The following is a 21,813-nucleotide window of genomic DNA, read 5'->3' as shown; positions in this document are numbered from 1 at the left end:
AGAGAGAGAGAGAGAGAGCGAGAGAGAGAGAGAGAGAGAGAGAGAGAGAGAGAGAGAGAGAGAGAGAGAGAGAGAGAGAGAGACTATGGCTGACTGAAGTGTCACACCGGCTGGATCTGAAGCTCCCTATCTCACAGTCATGTCTATGGCTCTGATCATGTCCACCTGGGGGATGGAATGTGATATTAGTGTCATTGATTATACACAGACAGCTCAGATTGTAATGATATCACCTTGTCATTTTTTAAAGGGTATGTTTGTGTGCTTGTATCATCATTGTAGCAGGTGCTGATTTGTTTTTGAGGCCTGCCTGCCAGCCAACTCTCTTGGACGACACACAAAATATATGGATGATGACGACATTGCCTTTGTCATAGTTGTCATAGCGTTTTCAAAGGCTCAGATATCACACAGCCAGGGCTTTGAGGTCCCCTCCACTGGCTGTAATAACATGATGTATGTATAGTGTCACAGCGATGTCATGGTGTCACAACGTGTCTCTATCAGGTCTGGGAAATGGAGACATGGTTAGGGAAGACTTTTCCTCTGCTCTTTTCTTCCAATTGACTCCCATCCGCCACCCCCCCCCCTGTCCTATTTTATCGGCCTGTTGATTTAGGTTATTCTGAGGATTTCAACTCAAATGAACTCCAAGACCGTATTTCACCCTGTTAATTGAGTGACAATTGAGAAATAACAGCAGCTGATCAATTCAATTAAATATTGTCATTAGCGCTCATATTAATTCATTTCCCCAGTGCAGAATTGTCTGTTTCTAATTCTTACAGGTCAATTGACTCCTTTGTTTTCAATATTATTTTATTTACACAGTCTCATCATCTACAGTATTTCACCAGACAAACTACACCATGTTAGAAATTGAATTTATATGCAATACTCAAGCTAAAATGGCATTATTATGTCTTGAATGTAACAGTGTCAGAGCTGAAACCAGAAGCTGTCAGATAGGCTGCCAGTCTGGATGCCAGAACGATAGTCTTTTTGTTGCTGACTATGTTCATACGATAATCTTATCTATCTGACACACAATACAGGCTCACTGAGCTCAATATCAGCTCTGTGTAAACTGGGCAGCCTGCCTAGGAACACGTGCCTTTCGGAACAGAAACACTCCTTCAGATTCTGTGGGTTTGAGGAGATATGAGCAGAAAGGTATACAGGTTTGATAAATCAAGTTTCTCCCTTGATAAGTGATTATTATACTTAATGTGATGGACTGAGGTGTGACGAATGTGTCATGTAGCATTTTGTTGATGTGCACTGTACGTTATAGGTACAAGTGACGGACGAACGTCAACAGTCACTGCAGTTCCATTTTACATTTCAAAGATGCTCAAGAGGTGTTTGATATTTCCACTCAGGCTAAATGCAAATACACTTAATCAAACACTCAAATCTGATTTTGAAGTTAACTGGCTCCTCTTGTCTATCAATTGGCCACATGCACACTCATCAAGCGTGGTGGAATTGGGGGCAGGCAAAGACAAACATGATGAATGCTTCCTGTATTTTTAGCCGGAGCTGTCAGAAACATGAGCCTGGTCAAGGATAGACACCGTTTGGTGCTAGCGGCTCCTATGTCAAACTGGGACTCCATGGCTACTATACTATACATTTTGGGGATGGCTGGGCTGGGAGGGTGGCGGGTTCTGGTGTGTGTGTGTGTGTGTGTGTGTGTGTGTGTGTGTGTGTGTGTGTGTGTGTGTGTGTGTGTGTGTGTGTGTGTGTGTGTGTGTGTGTGTGTGTGTGTGTGTGTGTGTGTGTGTGTGTGTGTGTGTGTGTGTGTGTGTGTGTGTGTGATTTACGTGAACAAGTGAAACGATCCAATTTAATCAATCCCCCCAAACAATCCACTAGTTGGTATCAGTTCAATCCAATCCACCGTCATTGACACCCAGGCTTGGTGGAGTGTGGTTTGTCCCTGGCCCTGTTATGTCTCGGTTATGGCCCGGCGCGCCATGTTGTCATGTGGGCTTGGTGGAGTGTGGTTTGTCCCTGGCCCTGTTATGTCTCGGTTATGGCCCGGCGCGCCATGTTGTCATGTGGGCTTGGTGGAGTGTGGTTTGTCCCTGGCCCTGTTATGTCTCGGTTATGGCCCGGCGTGCCATGTTGACATGTGGGCTTGGTGGAGTGTGGTTTGTCCCTGGCCCTGTTATGTCTCGGTTATGGCCCGGCGCGCCATGTTGTCATGTGGGCTTGGTGGAGTGTGGTTTGTCCCTGGCCCTGTTGTGTCTCGGTTATGGCCCGGCGCGCCATGTTGTCATGTGGGCTTGGTGGAGTGTGGTTTGTCCCTGGCCCTGTTGTGTCTCGGTTATGGCCCGGCGCGCCATGTTGACATGTGGGCTTGGTGGAGTGTGATTTGTCCCTGGCCCTGTTGTGTCTCGGTTATGGCCCGGCGTGCCATGTTGACATGTGGGCTTGGTGGAGTGTGGTTTATCCCTGGCCCTGTTGTGTCTCGGTTATGGCCCGGCGTGCCATGTTGACATGTGGGCTTGGTGGAGTGTGGTTTATCCCTGGCCCTGTTGTGTCTCGGTTATGGCCCGGCGTGCCATGTTGACATGTGGGCTTGGTGGAGTGTGGTTTATCCCTGGCCCTGTTGTGTCTCGGTTATGGCCCGGCGTGCCATGTTGACATGTGGGTTTGGTGGAGTGTGGTTTATCCCTGGCCCTGTTGTGTCTCGGTTATGGCCCGGCGTGCCATGTTGACATGTGGGCTTGGTGGAGTGTGGTTTGTCCCTGGCCCTGTTGTGTCTCGGTTATGGCCCGGCGTGCCATGTCGACATGTGGGCTTGGTGGAGTGTGGTTTATCCCTGGCCCTGTTGTGTCTCGGTTATGGCCCGGCGTGCCATGTCGACATGTGGGCTTGGTGGAGTGTGGTTTATCCCTGGCCCTGTTGTGTCTCGGTTATGGCCCGGCGTGCCATGTCGACATGTGGGCTTGGTGGAGTGTGGTTTATCCCTGGCCCTGTTGTGTCTCGGTTATGGCCTGGCGTGCCATGTTGACATGTGGGTTTGAGGAAGTGGCCCCATCTCCTCCCTCCAGTGTTTTCATTCTCCCCAGTCACATAGCAGAACGCCCACAGCTCCTTTCTCCCTCAGCCAGGCAAAACCAACCCCAATGTAGGCTCATTGTATGAATGAACCAGATGCTCCATGCTCTTGTCCTCCATAAAGCCTAGTGAGAGTTTATTTCTTTAGTTAGCCTCCTCTCACAGATTCTCTGTCACCCCTCAGAGGATTGGTTCTGCTTCCTTTCCTTAGTGTTCTATTATGTAGGGGTTCATATCCGAAAGGGTCTTTTCTCCGCATTGATCTACCAAATCCTCAACTCTGGTGCTGCAACCATCATGCTACAAGAGTGTGATAATAATGATATGAATAACACATAATAATACATTGAATTTAGAGCACCTTTCAAAAACCCCAAGGACACAACAGGGTTAATAATATCAAGGGTATTTACTTCTTGACACGGACCTAACCAAATCCACCACCGTATGTTTGCAACCACTATGCTACTAGGCTAACACTAGCACTCCTCTGCTAGAGGGAGATCAATGGTTAATATCACGCGGCCTTTTCTCAGTCTACCTACCAAATCCTCAACTCTGGCGCTACAACCATAGAAATAGAGTGATATTCTGATGACCACAACCACCGCTACACTAAAGGAAGTGAAGGGTTAATATGAAAGGGTCTTATCTTGACATTGACCTACTTCCTCCATGGCTGCTCAGAGTTAGACTCAGGGGTCAGGTTAATAACAGGCTAATAAGGCCTTTCTGCCACTGTGACCAGTGGTGCAAAACCGACCAACACCTCTCTAACCTCCGCGGCTCTCTGAACCCACTAAGCTCTGGCCAATCAGACAAGGTCAAGGGTCCTCCTAGGGCCTGTCAGAGAGGGGATAAGCCAAGGCGTTTGGACGTTTGGCCGCAGTTATTAAAAAGAAGCCTGGGATTAAGATTTAAGTATTAAGAAAGTTACCGGCTAAGTAAATAACTCCGTCTGTCCAGAGAGGCCCATGTCAAGCGGCGAGTGGAATACTTTCTTTTGAAGGATAAAGGAGTCATGAGATAGTATGGATTAAGGGCAGAGGAAGCAATTTATAGTCAATGGTGATCAGTGCCAGGTGGTTCAAATACTGTTTGATATCTTATTTAATACCTTATAAAAAAGGGGGGGGTTGTACTTTTGGGACTATTATATTGGTCCCATTGCGTCAGATAAGCTTAATAGAGACCAGGCAACATATTTGAAATGATTTAGAATAGTGTGTCATATGTGTGTTTTATGGCACCTGTTCTCTTCATGGGGCCTAATGAGGTAGATACACTTCAAGATGAGAAAAATGACCTAGATATGAAGTCTTAATCGCTTGAAATCTGAGGTTTTACAGAGGATCCTGTCCAGGTGCAAATCTCACAACAAATGTGAGCTACTTTCACAATACTAAGGTTTAACACCAAGGGGTAAAAGGTCTATTTTAAGCATATAGACATGAAGTTACCCTTGTCCCTCAGAGGTGCTGCTGGTGCTTAAATGGATACCGCCGGTGCTTAAAGGGATAGGGCTGATGCTTAAAGGGATAGGGCTGATGCTTAAAGGGATAGGGCTGATGCTTAAAGGGATAGGGCTGATGCTTAAAGGGATAGGGCTGATGCTTAAAGGGAGAGGGCTGATGCTTAAAGGGATAGGGCTGATGCTTAAAGGGATAGGGCTGACGCTTAAAGGGATAGGGCTGAGTCACCAGGAGTAATGGAGCCTCTCTCTGCACCTCACCTTTAACCCCTCTGCTAATACTGTTCTGTTTGGGTCAGAGGAGAGAGAGAGAGAGAGAGAGAGAGAGAGAGAGAGAGAGAGAGAGAGAGAGAGAGAGAGAGAGAGAGAGAGAGAGAGAGAGAGAGAGAGAGAGAGAGAGAGACTGTCACTTACAGTATCTATCTGAGTCACTGTCAGCAAGTGATCCATTAAAAACTGGTCTCTCTGTCCTGTTTTGGCCCATTCCCGAGACTGGTAAGAAGGTAAGAGTCTAGCCAGGGGCAGGCAACCCTGCCAAAGGAGCCAGGAAACTGACACACATATCTGGGTGAGGAGGTGAGAAACCCTAGCCAGGCATTGACTGAGAGTGGGGGGGGGGGAGAGAGAGAGAACAATGGAGTGAGATAGGAAATTAGAAACAAGGCATCACTCAAGACTCCTGTGATGGAGGATTTGGGGGTAAGCCCTGACATTAAGTTATCAAGTTACCCTTCACAATTTAAAATATCTGTGTCTTTTGTCATAGGGCTCAATGAGTTTACAAAAACTGATGTCAAAGTTTCGACTTCCAGGTGGAAACAAGCTGAAGCCGCAGCCATTCCGGCTCAACTGGTCGTGGATCAGCCTGGAGAAGGAGTACTATCTGGTGGATGAGGACGCCAAATTCCTGGAGGTGACGCTCAGACGCAGGGGATACCTGGGAGAGACATCCTTCGTCAGTGAGTATTGGAAGTCTTACACAGTATTTACCACAGATCTACAGCAGCCTTTACCTAAACAGATAAATACAATGACCGAAATGGGACCCATAGCAATATTTACCTCTAGACATAGATATAGAATGACTAGAATGAGTCCTATAGGAGTATTTAACTCTAAACATTGATATAGAATGACTAGAAGGGTCCCTATAACTGTATTTACCTATAAACATAGATATAAAATGACAAAAATGGACCCTATAGCAGTATTTACTTCTTGACCTAGAAATACAATGACTAGAATGGGACATGTGAAGTGTTCCAAAAAAAATGTTTTCACATGATTTCACATGTGGAATTTTATGTGAAATTGTGATTTTCCACATGTGAAACCATGTGATTTTTATGTAAGGGAACATAGATCTAGAATGGGGACCCATTAGCAGTGTTTACCTCTAACATAGAAATAGAATGAATACAATGGGTACAAGGCTCCTCAGTCATTTTACAGAATACTAATGGGTACACTCAATATGGCTGACATGGAGATTCTATGTCTATGGTACTGAATGTCTTGAACAGCATTTACATCAGATCTATAGTATTTTGGTTTGATTTTGGATTTATTAGGATCCCCATTAGTCGATGCCAAGGGCGTGGACTCTTTGAAAAAAGGTACTATCTAGAACCATAAAGGGTTATTCGGCTGTCCCAACCCTTTTTATTGCAGGTAGAAAACCCTTTTGGTTCTCTTATAGGGACAGCTGAAGAACCCTTTTGGTTCTCTTATAGGGACAGCTGAAGAACCCTTTTGGTTCTCTTACAGGGACAGCTGAAGAACCCTTTTGGTTCTCTTATAGGGACAGCTGAAGAACCCTTTTGGTTCTCTTATAGGGACAGCTGAAGAACCCTTTTGGTTCTCTTATAGGGACAGCTGAAGAACCCTTTTGGTTCTCTTACAGGGACAGCTGAAGAACCCTTTTGGTTCTCTTACAGGGACAGCTGAAGAACCCTTTTGGTTCTCTTATAGGGACAGCTGAAGAACCCTTTTGGTTCTCTTATAGGGACAGCTGAAGAACCCTTTTGGAACCCTTTTTCTAAGAGTGTACCATGGTAGATCCTGTTGGAACTGGTTTGCACTTCGTTGGTTCATCCCCCGTGTGATATATCGGAGTTAGTACATTTCTCCCATTGTTTTCTCTGCTTGCCATTCAGATAAAGGTAGTTTTAAATTGCCACTATTTCATCCCTAATGGGGTGTAAATATTTCAATCATCCACCACCATCAACTCTGACTAGGGGTACTTCAAAAAGATGCAAATGTCAGAGGAGAGACTATTCAGAAAGCAGGACCTATTAAACTGTCGTTGTGTTAAAAGACTGATTGGCCCTTTAAGGGTCTTCATGGAGCGTACTTTGTCTGTTATTACCCTGCCATTAGAAGAAGCCTAAGAATAAAACAGACCCCTGGATATCAATCTGCCCTGTGTGTGTTCCTGTTTGACTGATGACCCATTTCCTGTCTCGCTGGTGAAAAACCTAGTTTGATTGAGGGGTCAGATAGCCCTTCCTCATAGAGGTCACCAGGTAATGTCAACATGCTTGTCTGTTTGGCTACATCCAACACACAAGCTTTTATACATAGGCTCCTATATTTACAGTTGTTTTTGACGACACAGTAGTGGGCAAATATGAACAAAGACAGACAATGAGAGCTCACCAGGCAACTACAGTCTGTAAATCACAGTCAACCTGCAGTCAACTCACATCCTCTGAGGCCCTACAAACGACACAGTGCTTACGTGCCATTATTATAAAGCTATTCAGTTCAATTAGGTTCAGTTCAACTCAATTCAGTTCAGCTCAGCTTACCTCAGCTAAATTACAATGAAATGTAATTAAATGAGGTTCTATTTAGTTCAGTTCGATATGGTTCTATTCAGGCATCAGCACCAAGGATGGCACTGCGGAGAAGGACAAGGACTTCCGGGGCAAGGCCCAGAAGCAGGTCCAGTTCAACCCAGGCCAGACAGTGGCCACTTGGAGGGTAAAGATCTTCACGGACCAGGAGTTTGAGACCAGCGAGACCTTTGAGATCCAGCTGTCGGAGCCTGTCATGGCCGTGCTGGAGTACCCCGATACAGCCACTGTGGAGATAGTGGACCCTGGTGATGGTAAGAATGAACGGCCTTATCTGCAGATTGTCTGTTTGATTTGCCCTCCGACATGAAATCCTTTATGAATAGTAGACAGGCTTTAAGTCAATTGGAAAGGCTACATTCATTTACATGGATTAACACATGACAAAATATAATTGTATCCTTCATTTAAGATCCCTGAATCAGATCATGTTTATTGTTCCATTGTTGGGCAATTTGATGACAGCAGCAAAATATGCATGGATCAAATAAGTACAGACTCACCTGGGCTTGTAAACTCTTCTTCTCTTGTTCTCTATGGCCTATCCTCTGTGTTTCTCCCATAGAGATCCTATTCAATTACTATTGTAATTCTGAATTCTATGGTTTCTCCCTCTTTCCTCTGCAGAGTCCACGGTGTTCATCCCCCAGGCAGAGTATAAGATAGAGGAGGACATTGGGGAGCTGCTGGTGCCTGTTCGCCGCTCTGGAGACCTCAGCCAGGAACTCATGGTCGTCTGCTACACCCAGCAAGGTGAATACAGTCAAATATATCATTCAAATACACAGGTTTTTACAAAGATTAAATGCATGAATAAAATACACATAGATATACAGTGCATTCAGAAAGTATTCAGACCCCTTCCCTTTTCCCACATTTTGTTACTTTACAACCTGATTCTAAAATGGATCAACAATATGAATAATCTCGTCAATCCAACACCCAGTACCCCGTAATGACAAAGCAAAAACATATTTTTAGAATTGTAAAGAATTAAAAACAGAAATACCTTATTTACATAAGTATTCAGACCCTTTGCTATGAGACTCGAAATTGAGCTCAAGTGCATCCTGTTTCCATTGATCATCCTTGAGATGTTTCAACAACTTGACTGGTGTGCAGTTGTGTTAGATTCAATTGATTAGACATGATTTGGAAAGGCGCACACCTGTCAATATAAGTTCCCACAGAAGACAGCGCACCTCAAATCAAAACCCAAGCCATGAGGTCGAAGGAATTGTCCGTAGAGCTCCGAGACAGGATTGTGTCGAAGCACAGAGCTGGGGAAGGGTACCCAAGAACACAGTGGCCTCCATCATTCTTAAATGGAAGAAGTTTGTAACTGAGCAATTCGGGGGAGAAGGGCCTTGGTCAGAACCCAATGGTCACTCTGACAGAGTTCCAGAAGGACAACCATCTCTGCAGCACTCCACCAATCAGGCCTTTATGGTAGAGTGGCCAGTCGGAAGCCACTCCTCAGTAAAAGGCACATGGCAGCCCTCTTGGAGTTTGCCACAAGGCACCTAAAGAACTCTCAGACCATGAGAAAAAAGATTCTCTGGTCTGATGAAACCAAGAGTGAACTATTTGGCCTGAATGCCAAGCGTCCCCTCTGGAAGAAACCTGGCACCATCCCTATGGTGAAGCATGGTGGTGGCAGCATCATGCTGTGGGGATGTTTTTCAGCGGCAGGGACTGGGAGATTAGTCAGGATCGAGAGAAAGATGAATGGAGCAAAGTACAGAGCACTCAGGTCCACAGACTGGGGCGAAGGTTCCCCTTCCAACAAGACAACGACCTAAGCACACAGCCGAGACAACGCAGGAGTGGCTTTGGGCCAAGTCTCTGAATGTCCTTGAGTGGCCCAGCCAGAGCCCGAATTTGAACCCGATCGAACATCTCTGGAGAGATCTCAAAATAGCTGTGCAGCGACGCTCCCCATCCAACCAGACAGAGCTTGAGAGGATCTGCAGAGAAGAATGGGACAAACTCCCTAAATATAGGTGTGCCAAGCTTGTAGCATCATTTACCTTTATTTAACTAGGCAAGTCAGTTAAGAACAAATTCTTATTTTCAATGACGGCCTAGGAACAGTGGGTTAACTGCCTGTTCAAGGGCAGAACGACAGATTTGTACCTTGTCTAGTCCAACGCTCTAACCACTAGGCTACCCTGCCGCCCAAGAAGACTCAATGCTGTAAAGGTGCTTCAACAAAGTACTCAGTAAAGGGTAAGAAAACTTATGTGAATGTAATATTTCAGTTTTTGCTTTGTCATTATGGGGTGTTGTGTGTAGATTGATGAGGGGAAAAAACGATTTGATCCATTTTAGAATAAAGCTGTAACATAACAAAATGTGGAAAAAGTCAATGGGTCTGAATGCTTTCTGAATGCACTGTAGATATATTGTAACATAAAACTACTCTCCTTCCCCCACAACTGCCTGTCATTCTTCTATTGACCCTTAACCATTGACCCCTGAACTCCTTTTCCCAACAGCCAGTGCGACGGGCACCATCCCCAGCACGGTCCTCTCCTACAGCGACTACATCACGCGTCCCGAGGACCACACCAGCGTGCTCCGCTTCGACAAGGACCAGAGGGAGAAGCCCTGCCGCATCATCATCATCGACGATTCGCTCTACGAGGAGGAAGAGAGCTTCAACGTGACCCTCAGCATGCCCATGGGGGGCCAGGTGGGAGCCACCTTCCCCAGCGCGAAGGTCACCATCCTGGCCGACAGCGACGACGGTGAGTGGGTTTGTTGGGCGTATGGTGGGTGGTGGCATCTATAGTCACCTGTTGAATACAGAGGTCAATCAATTGTCATGAAACCCTATTTGAAACTTGAAACCCTAGTTCAAATAGTTCAACACACAGGTTCAAGTCAACTTGAATGCTACTCGTCAATCATAATAGACTCAATGATTCCTGACCCTTTACTATATTGACTATAAAGGAAACTCTACCAGTATCAGAATGACTTCCTATTCGACCCTCCAGTCTCTTGGGTTCAGTGAACAGGAGTACACTCTTTAAAAAAAGTGTGATCGAGAACCTAAAAGGGATCTTCGGCTGTCCCCATAGGATAACCCTTCAATAAAAAAAAGTTTGGTTTCGGGTAGAACTCTTTTGGGTTCCATGTAGAACCCTTCCACAGCGGATTCTACCTAGAACCAAAAAGGTTTATCCTATGGGGCCGGCAGAATAACCCTTTATGAACCCTGTTTTAAAAGATAAACAAATTAAGTGTTTCAAAGGGGCTCCTTTCAGCTTATCTCCATGATTTCCTGGGTCTTCTTATGGGCCACTGCTAATTATATGACTTCCGGGGACTTCCTATGGGCCACTCCTAATTATATGACTTCCGGGGACTTCCTATGGGCCACTCCTAATTATATGACTTCCGGGGACTTCCTATGGGCCACTCCTAATTATATGACTTCCTGGGACTTCCTATGGGCCACTCCTAATTATATGACTTCCTGGGACTTCCTATGGGCCACTCCTAATTATATGACTTCCTGGGACTTCCTATGGGCCACTCCTAATTATATGACTTCCTGGGACTTCCTATGGGCTACTCCTAATTATATGACTTCCTGGGACTTCCTATGGGCCACTCCTAATGATATGACTTCCTCTATGTTTGTTATGGGGGCTTAACTGTTGCCCGAGACACTTTGATGTGCCCAGTTACAATTTACAAGTGTACAGGTGTGTGTGTCTTTGTCTCTGGGTTTTTGTGTGTCAGTCTCTGTCTGTGCTGTGTGTTGTATGTCAGTGTGCACCTGTGATGCCTTAGCAACCAAACCCTTTCATCCACATTGATTTATGATCATTTGATCTCCCAGCAGTTGTCTAATATTCAACACAGTCACTGAAAACACAGAGTCGTGCAACTAGATACAACACTATTGAACTGATAACAGGGTCATTACTTTTCACTGACGATAAACGCGTATCAATAGCATTACTTTGCTTCACTCTTTGTTCTCCTGTTAGTGAGGTAGAATAAAGGAACAATTGATGCAGTCATGCCAGAAGCACTAAGGTAAAGAGGAAAGACAGGAGACTGAAAGAGAGAGAGAGCTGGTGCCAAACAGTAGATGAAAGGAGAGAGGAGAGGCAGGAAAGATGTGGTTAGAAGTTGGTTTATCAACAACAAAAAACAACTGAGCCACATAGGAACTACAGTGGGGCTTGTGAGAGCATGTAGACTGTAGGACTGTACAAAGCCTAGTGAAGCCTCTTTGGTGAGAGTGTTACCATCAACACCATAACTCAGAGGCCAGGTGCTGAGGATCCTCCAGCCACCATCAACACCATAACTCAGAGGCCAGGTGATGAGGATCCTCCAGCCACCATCAACACCATAACTCAGAGGCCAGGTGATGAGGATCCTCCAGCCATCATCAACACCATAACTCAGAGGCTGGGTGCTGAGGATCCTCCAGCCACCATCAACACCATAACTCAGAGGCCAGGTGATGAGGATCCTCCAGCCACCGTCAACACCATAACTCAGAGGCCGGGTGCTGGGGATCCTCCAGCCATCATCAACACCATAACTCAGAGGCCGGGTGCTGGGGATCCTCCAGCCATCATCAACACCATAACTCAGAGGCCAGGTGCTGGGGATCCTCCAGCCATCATCAACACCATAACTCAGAGGCCGGGTGCTGGGGATCCTCCAGCCATCATCAACACCATAACTCAGAGGTGGGGTGCTGGGGATCCTCCAGCCATCATCAACACCATAACTCAGAGGCCAGGTGCTGGGGATCCTCCAGCCATCATCAACACCATAACTCAGAGGCCAGGTGCTGGGGATCCTCCAGCCATCATCAACACCATAACTCAGAGACCGGGTGCTGGGGATCCTCCAGCCCGGGTGATGCCCTTCTTTACTGTAACCACTGGTCTCTCTGTGTAATCTATTCCACTACGGGTCCACTCATGGATGGTACCATTCCCCAAAGCCACACACAGACAGACAGTGGCACACAAACACACTCAACCCAAGACAAAAGCACCTCTCCCCACATGTTTGTCTTGACTTCCCTCACTTTGCCCTGTCCTTCCCCTTCTCCCTGCTCCTTCCTCTCGCTCTACCCCTGACTACACACTCCATCTGTTCTATCCTATACTTCTAGTAACAGGTGGTAGAACTGGGAAGAGAGAAAATAGAATCAAATAGAAACTCCAGTCTTAACTACACTGGACAGCCCTCTGTCATGACACATAAAAGAGCTCTCTGAATGTGTTTTGTTCTGAGACACTCCTCCAACTCCACCACTCAGTGGAGCTGGGGGGAAACAGAGGGCTTCCCTTTGTGTTGCAGGGGCCAAAAGGCAGGTGGGGAAACAGGGGGAAACAGGGATTTGTGGGAGAGGAATGTCAAATGACAGGCATGTTTTTCCTCCGGCTCCTGTTTGATGGTTTTCAGCCTCCATTTTTGTTTTATTTGTGTAGCTGTTATCTGAGATGGGGGTGATGGTTTGTTTACAACTTCAAGAACGCTCTGGAAGTTTAAAAAACAACATATTAGGATATCATATCGACATGAATGTTCCCTCTTTTCGTTTGCATGTATGTCAAATATCACCCGTAGGCTTTAGATGAGAAAGAGGAGATGTGTTTGTTTGTTACACAGGTAAACCAAGAAGCACGTTCAATGGAGATTTAATCCAGGACCAGTCTTAAGGGTCCAATGCAGCCATTTTTTTAAATCTAAAAATCAAATCATTACTGGGTAAGAATGAATTACCTCACTGTGGTTGTTTTAAATTAAAATGGACAAAAATACACAAACATTGCTTCTTAGCAAAGGGTAATTTCTCAAGCAATAACTGTTCTAGGAATGTCTGGGAGTGGTCTGAGTGGGAAGGGGAAAACTGAAAATGAGCCATTACTGGTAGAGAGGTTTAGAAATCTCTTTCTTATTACCACATGGTGATGTCACCACGGAAGGCCAAAACTCCATCCCACAAAAAAAGGCTGAAATTTCAGGCGGCCTTTTCAAATAGCTCTTACATTAACAGCTATTTAACAGTATTATTTCCTAACGCAAAGTGTGGAAATATATATAAAACACAGGAAAATCACAAAAATCAGCCTTTAAGCTGTGTCTGGGAAACTGCCCCTTAGTGTTCAAGTGATTTACTTTCTGAATCTGAGGCCACTCCAGTCCTTCCCATCCACTCTGACTGAATGAGTCATTTATCTCTCTTTAGTTGTCTCTCTGAGCCGTTCCTCTTCCTCTCCTCTGCACTTCTCTCCTCCTCCTCCTCCTCCTCCTCCTCCTCCTCCTCCTCCTCCTCTCCTTCCTCTCTCCCACCCTTCAGAGCTAATTTATTTCACTAACTGGTTTATTCTAATGACAGACACACTCACAGTCAGGGCTACACTCCCCACTTCCTCCCCTGTAATTTGGAGTACAATGGAAACGTTATGTCTAAGTAATCAGCGTGCATTCCCAGACATGATCTCCAGGCGACAAGAGGAGATGTCTTCTCAATGTAAAGATCCATTCCTCCATTGTGCCACAAACTTCTTGGTGGGTCCTGAAATCTAAAGTGACAACACTGTGTGTGTGTGTGTGTGTGTGTGTGTGTGTGTGTGTGTGTGTGTGTGTGTGTGTGTGTGTGTGTGTGTGTGTGTGTGTGTGTGTGTGTGTGTGTGTGTGTGTGTGTGCGTGTGCGTGTGCGTGTGCGTGCGTGTGCGTGTGTGTGTGTGTGTGCATGTAAACCCATCTTCCTGGCTGAGTAAACCTGTGTTTGGGACCCCGGCCAGCATTAGGCTTCATTGTTATTAGTCTGGCTCTTCCTTCTCAGTGATCCTTTAGGGATTGCCATGTCTCCTTCCCCCTAACCAGCCGCCCCTGGTACTAAACAGTATCTCTGGTGATTGAGAGGCATTGAGAGTAAGCCAAGTTTCAGCGGGTCAACGGTGGTTTTCTGACTGCGGCAGTACAAGCCCTAGTCTAAAAACATCTCTAGACCACCTCTTAAAATCCTCTACACCTAACAGTCAGTTAAATGTGTACATACTTCCTATTCTCCATGTCTTACTTCTACTATTTTATCCAGCTATATTCACGAGTGTCACAATATTGTATCTGCCCCTTATAGAAATGGCAGAAAGCTCAATTATAGATCAACCTCATTAGTGGATGTACAGTAGACAGCAGTAGCTTGTCAGTGATGATGAGTCTGGCTGTTATAGAGGGGTGGACAGTAGACAGCGGTAGCTTGTCAGTGATGAGGAGTCTGGCTGTTATAGAGGGGTGGACAGTAGACAGCAGTAGCTTGTCAGTGATGATCATTCTGGCTGTTATAGAGGGGTGGACAGTAGACAGCGGTAGCTTGTCAGTGATGATGAGTCTGGCTGTTATAGAGGGGTGGACAGTAGACAGCGGTAGCTTGTCAGTGATGATGAGTCTGGCTGTTATAGAGGGGTGGACAGTAGACAGCAGTAGCTTGTCAGTGATGATCATTCTGGCTGTTATAGAGGGGTGGACAGTAGACAGCGGTAGCTTGTCAGTGATGATCATTCTGGCTGTTATAGAGGGGTGGACAGTAGACAGCGGTAGCTTGTCAGTGATGATGAGTCTGGCTGTTATAGAGGGGTGGACAGTAGACAGCGGTAGCTTGTCAGTGACGATCAGTCAGGCTGTTATAGAGGGGTGTACAGTAGACAGCGGTAGCTTGTCACTGCTGATGATCATTCTGGCTGTTATAGAGGGGTGGACAGTAGACAGCGGTAGCTTGTCAGTGATGATGAGTCTGGCTGTTATAGAGGGGTGGACAGTAGACAGCGGTAGCTTGTCAGTGATGATGAGTCTGGCTGTTATAGAGGGGTGGACAGTAGACAGCGGTAGCTTGTCAGTGACGATCAGTCAGGCTGTTATAGAGGGGTGTACAGTAGACAGCGGTAGCTTGTCACTGCTGATGATCAGTCTGGCTGTTATAGAGGGGTGGACAGTAGACAGCGGTAGCTTGTCAGTGATGATGAGTCTGGCTGTTATAGAGGGGTGGACAGTAGACAGCGGTAGCTTGTCAGTGATGATGAGTCTGGCTGTTATAGAGGGGTGTACAGTAGACAGCGGTAGCTTGTCAGTGATGATGAGTCTGGCTGTTATAGAGGGGTGGACAGTAGACAGCGGTAGCTTGTCAGTGATGATGATCATTCTGGCTGTTATAGAGGGGTGGACAGTAGACAGCGGTAGCTTGTCAGTGATGATCATTCTGGCTGTTATAGAGGGTTGGACAGTAGACAGCGGTAGCTTGTCAGTGATGATCATTCTGGCTGTTATAGAGGGGTGGACAGTAGACAGCGGTAGCTTGTCAGTGATGATGATGAGTCTGGCTGTTATAGAGGGGTGGACAGTAGACAGCGGTAGCTTGTCAGTGATGATGATCATTCTGGCTGTTATAGAGGGGTGGACAGTAGACAGCGGTAGCTTGTCACTGCTGATGATCATTCTGGCTGTTATAGAGGGGTGGACAGTAGACAGCGGTAGCTTGTTAGTGATGATGATGAGTCTGGCTGTTATAGAGGGGTGGACAGTAGACAGCGGTAGCTTGTCAGTGATGAGGAGTCTGGCTGTTATAGAGGGGTGGACAGTAGACAGCGGTAGCTTGTCAGTGATGATGAGTCTGGCTGTTATAGAGGGGTGGACAGTAGACAGCGGTAGCTTGTCAGTGATGATGAGTCTGGCTGTTATAGAGGGGTGTACAGTAGACAGCGGTAGCTTGTCAGTGATGATGAGTCTGGCTGTTATAGAGGGGTGGACAGTAGACAGCGGTAGCTTGTCAGTGATGATGATCATTCTGGCTGTTATAGAGGGGTGGACAGTAGACAGCGGTAGCTTGTCAGTGATGATCATTCTGGCTGTTATAGAGGGTTGGACAGTAGACAGCGGTAGCTTGTCAGTGATGATCATTCTGGCTGTTATAGAGGGGTGGACAGTAGACAGCGGTAGCTTGTCAGTGATGATGATGAGTCTGGCTGTTATAGAGGGGTGGACAGTAGACAGCGGTAGCTTGTCAGTGATGATGATCATTCTGGCTGTTATAGAGGGGTGGACAGTAGACAGCGGTAGCTTGTCAGTGATGATCATTCTGGCTGTTATAGAGGGGTGGACAGTAGACAGCGGTAGCTTGTCAGTGATGATCATTCTGGCTGTTATAGAGGGTTGGACAGTAGACAGCGGTAGCTTGTCAGTGATGATCATTCTGGCTGTTATAGAGGGGTGGACAGTAGACAGCGGTAGCTTGTCAGTGATGATCATTCTGGCTGTTATAGAGGGGTGTACAGTAGACAGCGGTAGCTTGTCACTGCTGATGATCATTCTGGCTGTTATAGAGGGGTGGACAGTAGACAGCGGTAGCTTGTCAGTGATGATGAGTCTGGCTGTTATAGAGTGGTGGACAGTAGACAGCGGTAGCTTGTCAGTGATGATGAGTCTGGCTGTTATAGAGGGGTGGACAGTAGACAGCGGTAGCTTGTCAGTGATGATGAGTCTGGCTGTTATAGAGGGGTGGACAGTAGACAGCGGTAGCTTGTCAGTGATGATCATTCTGGCTGTTATAGAGGGGTGGACAGTAGACAGCGGTAGCTTGTCAGTGATGATGAGTCTGGCTGGTATAGAGGGGTGTACAGTAGACAGCGGTAGCTTGTCAGTGATGATGAGTCTGGCTGTTATAGAGGGGTGGACAGTAGACAGCGGTAGCTTGTCAGTGATGGTCAGTCTGGCTGTTATAGAGGGGTGGACAGTAGACAGCGGTAGCTTGTCAGTGATGATCAGTCTGGCTGTTATAGAGGGGTGGACAGTAGACAGCGGTAGCTTGTCAGTGATGATGAGTCTGGCTGTTATAGAGGGGTGGACAGTGGACAGTGGTAGCTTGTCAGTGATGATGAGTCTGGCTGTTATAGAGGGGTGGACAGTAGACAGCGGTAGCTTGTCAGTGATGATGAGTCTGGCTGTTATAGAGGGGTGGACAGTAGACAGCGGTAGCTTGTCACTGATGATCAGTCTGGCTGTTACAGAGGGGTGTACAGTAGACAGCGGTAGCTTGTCAGTGATGATCAGTCTGGCTGTTACAGAGGGGTGTACAGTAGACAGCGGTAGCTTGTCAGTGATGATGATCAGTCTGGCTGTTATAGAGGGGTGTAGAGAGATTAATCCGTTGTGTGTTCCAAAGATATGCATTCCTCCCCTCTAGTCTATTACTCAGAGAGGGAGACGTAGAGAGATCCTCCTGTCTGTGCTGCCTCCCCCGTCTCCTCCCTCTTATCAGTGCTACTGTCATCAGACAAGGTGGACATCCCATCCCTCTTCTCCCCCCAACTCATCCCCCTTTCACTTATCCCCCATTTCTACCTGGCTTTTCAGGTGTGCACTGTAGACCTCTGGCACTGAGTTCAGACGACACTGTCTGGCCTCGATGAGGGGAGGATGATGAAGGGATGAGTGGGGTGACAGGTCTCTTCCTGGAAAGAGAGGGAAAGAGGGGGATGACCCCGTCAGCCGTACCAACTTTATCTGACAAGCCGAGTTCAGACCAGAAATGTGGATTATCCCATGACAGCTTCTACCCCAAAGACATCCTTAATCAAAACCACATTTTTGTAACTTTATGTTCATATCTGTAAGATGTAGATGATAATATACTGACCTGACCTCTCTCTCTCTCCCCTCCCTCCCCCATCTCTCTCTTTCTCCCTCTAACACACAGAGCCCTCTCTGTATTTCGGAGAACTAGATTACATTGTGGATGAGAGTTCAGGCTATGTGGAGGTCAGGGTCTGGAGGACTGGCACTGACCTCTCCAAGACGGCCACAGTGACCGTCCGCTCCAGGAAGAGTGACCCCGTCTCTGCTGAAGGTCAGAAGAAGAACGTGAATGTTAGATCTATTATTCCTATCCTCTTTGTGGTGTAGCGTTTCCAGAATACAGTGCCTTGCAAAAGTATTCATCCCCCCTAGAGTTTTTCCTATTTTGTTGCATTACAACCTGTAATGTAAATGTAATGTAATGGGCATACACAAAATAGTCCAAATTGGTGAAATGAAAAAAATAACTTGTTTAAAAAAAGAAAAAAGAATATATACTGTATATTCACCCCCTTTACTACGAAGCCCCTGAAGAAGATCTGGTGCAACCAATTACCTTCAGAAGTCACGTAATTATTTAAATAAAGTCCACCTGTGTACAATCTAAGTGTCACATGATCTCAGTATATTTACACTTGTTCTTAGTGGTGTTGCAGGCCCCAGAGTCTGTAGCACCACCAAGCAAGCGTCACCACCAAGCAAGCATCACCATTAAGACCAAGGAGCTATCCAAACAGGTCAGGGATAAAGTTGTGGAGAAGTACAGATCAGGGTTGGGTTATAAAAAAATATCAGAAACTTTGAACATCCACGGAGCACCATTAAATCCATTATTCAAAAATGGAAAGAATATGGCACTACAACAAACCTGCCAAGAGAAGGCCGCCCACCAAAACTCACGGACCAGGCAAGGAGGGCATTAATCAGAGAGGCAACAAAGAGACCAAAGATAACCCTGAAGGAGCTGCAAAGCTCCACAGCGGAGATTGGAGTGTCTGTCCACTTCAAGCAGTACACTCCACAGAGCTGGGCTTTACGAAAGAGTGGCCAGAAAAAAAGCCATTGCTTAAAGAAATAAATAAGCAAACACGTTTGGTGTTTGCCAAAAGGCACGTGGGAGACTCCCCAAACATATGGAAGGTACTCTGGTCAGATGAGAATAAAATTTCACTTTTTGGCCATCAAGGAAAACGCTATGTCTAGCGCAAACCCAACCCAGAGAACACCATCCCCACAGTGAAGCATGGTGGTGGCAGCATCATGCTTTGGGAATGTTTTTCATCGACAGGGACTGGGAAACTGGTCAAAATTGAAGGAATGATGGATGGCGCTTAAATACCGGGAAATTCTTCAGCGAAACCTGTTTCAGTCTTCCAGAGATTTGAGACTGGGACGGAGGTTCACCTTCCAGCAGGACAATGACCCTAAGCATACTGCTAAAGCAACACTTGAGTGGTTTAAGGGGAACATTGAAATGTCTTGGAATGGCCTAGTCAAAGCCCAGACCTCAATCCAATTGAGAATCTGGTATGACTTAAAGATTGCGGAACCCATGCAACTTGAAGGAGCTGGAGCAGTTTTGCCTTGAAGAATGGGCAAAATCCCAGTGGCTAGATGTGCCAAGCTTATAGAGACATGCCCCAAGAGACTTGCAGCTGTAATTGCTGCAAAAGGTGCCTCTACAAAGTATTGACTTTGGGGGTGTGAATAGTTATGCACACTCAAGTTTTCAGGTTTTTGGTGTTATTTCTTGTTTGTTTCATAATAAAACATATTTTGTATCTTCAAAGTGGTAGGCATGTTGTGTAAATCAAAAGATACAAACCCCCCCAAAAAATATATTTGAATTCTAGATTGTAAGGCAACAAAATAGGAAAAATGGCAAGGGGGGTGAATTATTTCGCAAGCCGGTGTATGTGTCACAGTATTTACAATTCCCCTGGAGCCCCTCAATCTCTGTTTTCACATTACTCACAATCTCTCTATCAGTGTAATTACACAGAATTCCCGATCGTTCCTAATATTTCTCAAACATTCCGGTGTCATCTCTTTCTCTGTTATGGTAGTATTCCAATACCCTTGCTGGCTCTCTCCATAAAGATATATGTGTAATGTTCTATTTCTATGTTCCCCGTGTCCCCCTGCCAGCCGGCCTGGACTACGTGGGCATCAGCCGAAACCTGGACTTTGCCCCCGGGGTGACCATGCAGACATTCAGAGTGACCATCCTGGATGACCTGGGTCAGCCGGAGCTGGAGGGGCCGGAAACCTTTGACCTGGTGCTGAGGATGCCCATGAACGCTGTGCTGGGAGAGCCCAGCAAGACCATCATCACTATTAATGATACTGTTACTGACCGTGAGTTATACACACTCTGTAACACATCCCCACACATGTAGATATATAGCCCCCAGCAAGACCACCATCCCATAACCACTGTTTTAGCTCTAGCATAACCACTGTTTTAGCTCTAGCATAACCACTGTTTTAGCTCTAGCATAACCACTGTTTTAGCTCTAGCATAACCACTGTTTTAGCTCTAGCATAACCACTGTTATAGCTCTAGCATAACCACTGTTTTAGCTCTAGCATAACCACTGTTATAGCTCTAGCATAACCACTGTTTTAGCTCTAGCATAACCACTGTTATAGCTCTAGCATAACCACTGTTATAGCTCTAGCATAACCACTGTTTTAGCGTTAACATAACCACTGTTTTAGCTTTTCTCTTTGTATGAATTGTTTGTGTTTTGTTATCCATATAAAAGTAGCTTTGAGATGATTGTCTAAGGCACATTTAGTCAGTGAGCAATGAGAAATTAAACTAAAAATTTAACTAACTCCCTATGCAGAAGCCATGAAAATAATATTGAGCTACTAGAAAACCAGAGTACTGATAAGTAGTATTCTGTTCTCTTCAGAGCCTAATTCAAATCTACTTATCATTCCAGTGCCCAAGGTTCAGTTCAAGGATGCTGCCTATAAGGTGGATGAGGCGGACGGGGAGATGAAGGCCGTAGTGTATCGTAGTGGAGACATCAGTCACAGGTCTACGGTGCGCTGCTACACCCGCCAAGGCTCTGCCCAGGTCATGATGGATTATGATGAGAGGCCCAACACGGACGGGTCACTCATCACCTTCTTCCCAGGTAACCCCGGTCTCTCTCTCTTTCTGTTTCTCTCTCTCTCCATATCCCTCCCTTTCTCTGTCTCTCTCTCCCTCTCTCCTCTCTCCTTCTCTCCCTCTTTACCCCCCCTTTCTCTCTCCCCCTTCTCTTACTCTCTCTCACTCTCTCCCTTCCTCCCTCTCACTCCCTCTCTCTCTCTCTCTCTCTCTCTCTCTCTCTCTCTCTCTCCCCCTTCTCTTACTCTATCAATTTCTCCCTTCCTCTCACTCTCTCTCTCTCTCTCCCTCCTTCCCTAGCTCTACCCCTTCTTTCCCTCTTCACCCCCTCTCTCTCTCCCCCTTCTCTCCCTCCCTCTCTCTCTCCCTCCTTCCCTAGCTCTACCCCTTCTCTCCCTCTTCACCCCTCTCTCTCTCTCCCCCTTCTCTCCCTCCCCTCTCTCTCTCCCTCCTTCCATAGCTCTACCCCTTCTCTCACTCCCTCTCTCTCTCTCTCGCCCTCCTTCCCTAGCTCTCCCCCTTCTCTCCCTCCCTCTCTCTCTCTCCCTCCTTCCCTAGCTCTACCCCTTCTCTCACTCTCTCTCTCTCTCTCTCCCTCCTTCCCTAGCTCTCCCCCTTCTCTCCCTCCCTCTCTCTCTCTCCCTCCTTCCCTAGCTCTAACCCTTCTC

The 21,813-nt window shown here is 46.4% G+C and overlaps 1 protein-coding gene across 1 annotated transcript; it reads left to right on the top strand.

Annotated features, from left to right (window-relative positions):
• Nucleotides 1-5,297: 5,297 nt before the first annotated feature.
• LOC124028454 (FRAS1-related extracellular matrix protein 2-like) lies at nt 5,298-21,170 on the top strand (the record flags this gene model as incomplete). Its single annotated transcript, XM_046340501.1, has 7 exons — nt 5,298-5,499; nt 7,425-7,655; nt 8,029-8,154; nt 9,900-10,151; nt 18,143-18,292; nt 20,170-20,379; nt 20,973-21,170. Coding segments are annotated over exons 1-7 (1,354 nt in total), but the record flags the coding sequence as incomplete, so codon positions are not given.
• Between the last annotated feature and the right edge of the window lie 643 nt (nt 21,171-21,813).

The sequence above is a fragment of the Oncorhynchus gorbuscha genome, unplaced genomic scaffold (assembly GCF_021184085.1).
Source record: "Oncorhynchus gorbuscha isolate QuinsamMale2020 ecotype Even-year unplaced genomic scaffold, OgorEven_v1.0 Un_scaffold_4198, whole genome shotgun sequence".
NCBI classification, from domain to species: domain Eukaryota; kingdom Metazoa; phylum Chordata; class Actinopteri; order Salmoniformes; family Salmonidae; genus Oncorhynchus; species Oncorhynchus gorbuscha.
This window is presented reverse-complemented; position numbering and strand designations above follow the sequence as displayed.